At 47.5% G+C, this 2,738-nt stretch overlaps 1 protein-coding gene across 1 annotated transcript in view; it reads right to left on the bottom strand.

Moving 5' to 3' along the window:
• Positions 1–2,738, bottom strand: part of LOC106810934 (alpha-catulin-like) — a 44,448-nt gene that overhangs the window by 18,969 nt on the left and 22,741 nt on the right. Inside the window, exons 3-5 of the mRNA XM_014814419.1 lie at positions 2,596–2,684; positions 802–980; positions 253–372 (exon numbers count right to left, since the gene is read on the bottom strand). Of these exons, the coding sequence (XP_014669905.1) occupies positions 253–372; positions 802–980; positions 2,596–2,684 (388 nt within the window). The remainder of the gene's footprint in view (positions 1–252; positions 373–801; positions 981–2,595; positions 2,685–2,738) is intronic.

The following is a 2,738-nucleotide window of genomic DNA, read 5'->3' as shown; positions in this document are numbered from 1 at the left end:
TTCATGACAACATCGAATCAACATAAATTCTTGTGTCACCGGTGCTGGCAATTTTAGATGAAATATGCAGCAACAGAAGATTTTCAAGGCAAAATTTTTCCACTAAATTTGGTTCTTAGGGGCCCCAAAATTAACCTGCAAATTGCAACTACAAAAATGTTAATTTATTATTATATATTAAAATGGAACATCATATCAATAATCATAGTAGCCTCACTGCACTGCACTGCAAACAGTACGAATAACGCCTACGTTTTGCCTGTCACCCGTTAAGTGTGCCAGCTCAACCATCTCCTGACCGAACTGGCTGAAGACATTCACAAACTCGGTGAAGTTGGTCACCTGCTCTAGCCGGTCCAGACTGCCGGCCACCTGAAACAAAGCAGATGTGACAGACAACGTGTTTTCACAGATGCGCGCATATTCTACCATGCGCCGGCAGGTTAAACTTCTTAGAGTAGGATTTTAGTCCCATGATAACACAGGAGGCAGGAGGAAGACAGAGATGTAAGTGGTATTTGTCCAAAAAATAGGAAAATAATAAGACACTCGGACACGCACTCGGACAACAGTGGCCGTAGACCACTGAATGGGGGGCGAAGCCCCTCATACCAGAGCAGGACATGGGAGGGGTACTGGCAGGGATGCAGTACTGAGTCCAGTGACGATACTGGCAGGGATGCAGTACTGAGTCCAGTACCTATACTGGCAGGGATGCAGTACTGAGTCCAGTGACTATACTGGCAGGGATGCAGTACTGAGTCCAGTGACTATACTGGCAGGGATGCAGGGTGTCAGTACCTTGTCCTGGACCTGCAGCAGCTGTTTGACGACGATTTTGTCAGCAAGCACGAGCACGTGTGTGATAGCGGAGAGCAGGGAGCGTGCCGCCTTGATCATGACCACCTTCTCCGCAAGCCCCACGGCACGGCTGCTCTGATCGTCCCACCTCATGTCGGTTAGCTTAGCTATCGCCGAGCCTGCAACGAAAAACACACGCAAGTGCGTCAAGTGCGTGGATTAGTGCCTGTGGTTTGCACACAGCTTTAGAAGGCAGAGTTGGCTTCTCTGTGGTTGAGCCTGCGACAGCAAACACGCACACATACATACACGCACACACGCACGCACTTATGCACGCACACACGCACACATGCACGCACACACTCAAGTATGCACGCACATGCGCATGTACACACGCACGTACGCACGCACGCACGCACGCACGCACAGAGCATGCACTCACGAACGCACGCACGCACGCACGCACCGATCATGGAATAGTGTGTCTGCAGTTTTCACCAAGCTTTAAACGCACGCACGCACGCACACACACACGCACGCACGCACACACACACACATGCACGCACGCACTCACGCACGCACTCACGCACTCACGCACGCACGCATGCACATCCAGAGTGGATTAGCACATCTGCGGTTCAGACACGACTTCAGACATGACAGTTGGCTTCTCTATGGTGAGCCTGTGACAGCAAACACACGTATAAACGTCTAGTACAGCTGTATTAACACATACCAGCAGTATGCACACAGCTCTACAGCGCTTAAATGCGATTCCTATAACAAACATCTTTCGTGGATATGTGGAAGCCGGAAGTGTGTGGAGAGTCGTGTGTAAACTCCGCAGCAGTCGAAATGCACACACTGGCCGTCTGAATATCTTAAGTGTTGATCTCTATCCGACCAATTACTTATCTGCCGAGCTGCGCATCTGCCTAATGGCTTCCTACGGTCGAGATAGACAGTGAAGACAGATGCGGATAAGAGCGTTGCAGCCAACTGCTCCCACGAGTACCCAAGCCATCAGCCTCAGGGCAGAGTGTCCAACGATAACGAATCCGATTTGCATTTACCATTCTGTACATCTTATATCAAAACCTTTTCTTATTTCATCTCCTCTGCATATTATTTAAATCTGCTGGGAATGATTCTGCTAAAACGCTACATGCCAAACCTCTTCCAATTATAGAGCCAAATAACCTGTAGAACTAACGAAAGTGGACGAGGCCAAATCTATTACTGCAGATTGGTTCTTCTGTTTTTCGATCATCTCTTGTTATCACGTTTGGATGCTTTTTCGAGCTAAAAACATTTTGTCCCTAACTACGAATCGGCCATGAGTCACCAGGGCAGGGCCACTTGGGCAAATTAGCGAACAGGGCCACTCAAAATTTTAAACAGGCCCTCAGACAAATTGAACAGGGCTTTTACATGTTTGAACAGGCCCTTTATTTTGTTCAATTTATTCCATTATAATTTATTAATAAAAGTATTGTGTTTATTAGGCATATTCATAGTATTTCAGTCAATTTCATTGCTATCAGTGGAGTTCTACTTGTTTTACAGGAATTGCTGGAACATGATTTACTTCTTAGTAGTCACTAAGTAAAAACTAGTCAGGAAATCGGTAAATATTGTTGATATAACGGCAAGATAGGCACAATTTTGAATAGACCAAGTGGACTGATTATATGGGGGGTTAAACCGGCGGAAGCGGGCAAAATATCCCTAATTTCGTGCACTGAGTCACCCTCCTGCCTCCCGTTGCCCTGACGATGCCTCCTCTGGCTGTACCTGACATGTGAGCTTCCTTGCAGGCTTCGTACATGTCCTGTCTGATCTCAGGATGCTCGTCAGCGATAGCTTCTCCCACTGCGACGAATCTGCGCAATAAAGAACAGCTGTCACGGCGTCACTCACACTCACTCTCCTGCTAA

Source organism: Priapulus caudatus, unplaced genomic scaffold (assembly GCF_000485595.1).
Source record: "Priapulus caudatus unplaced genomic scaffold, Priapulus_caudatus-5.0.1 Scaffold488, whole genome shotgun sequence".
Classification (NCBI taxonomy): Eukaryota; Metazoa; Priapulida; class Priapulimorpha; order Priapulimorphida; family Priapulidae; genus Priapulus; species Priapulus caudatus.
This window is presented reverse-complemented; position numbering and strand designations above follow the sequence as displayed.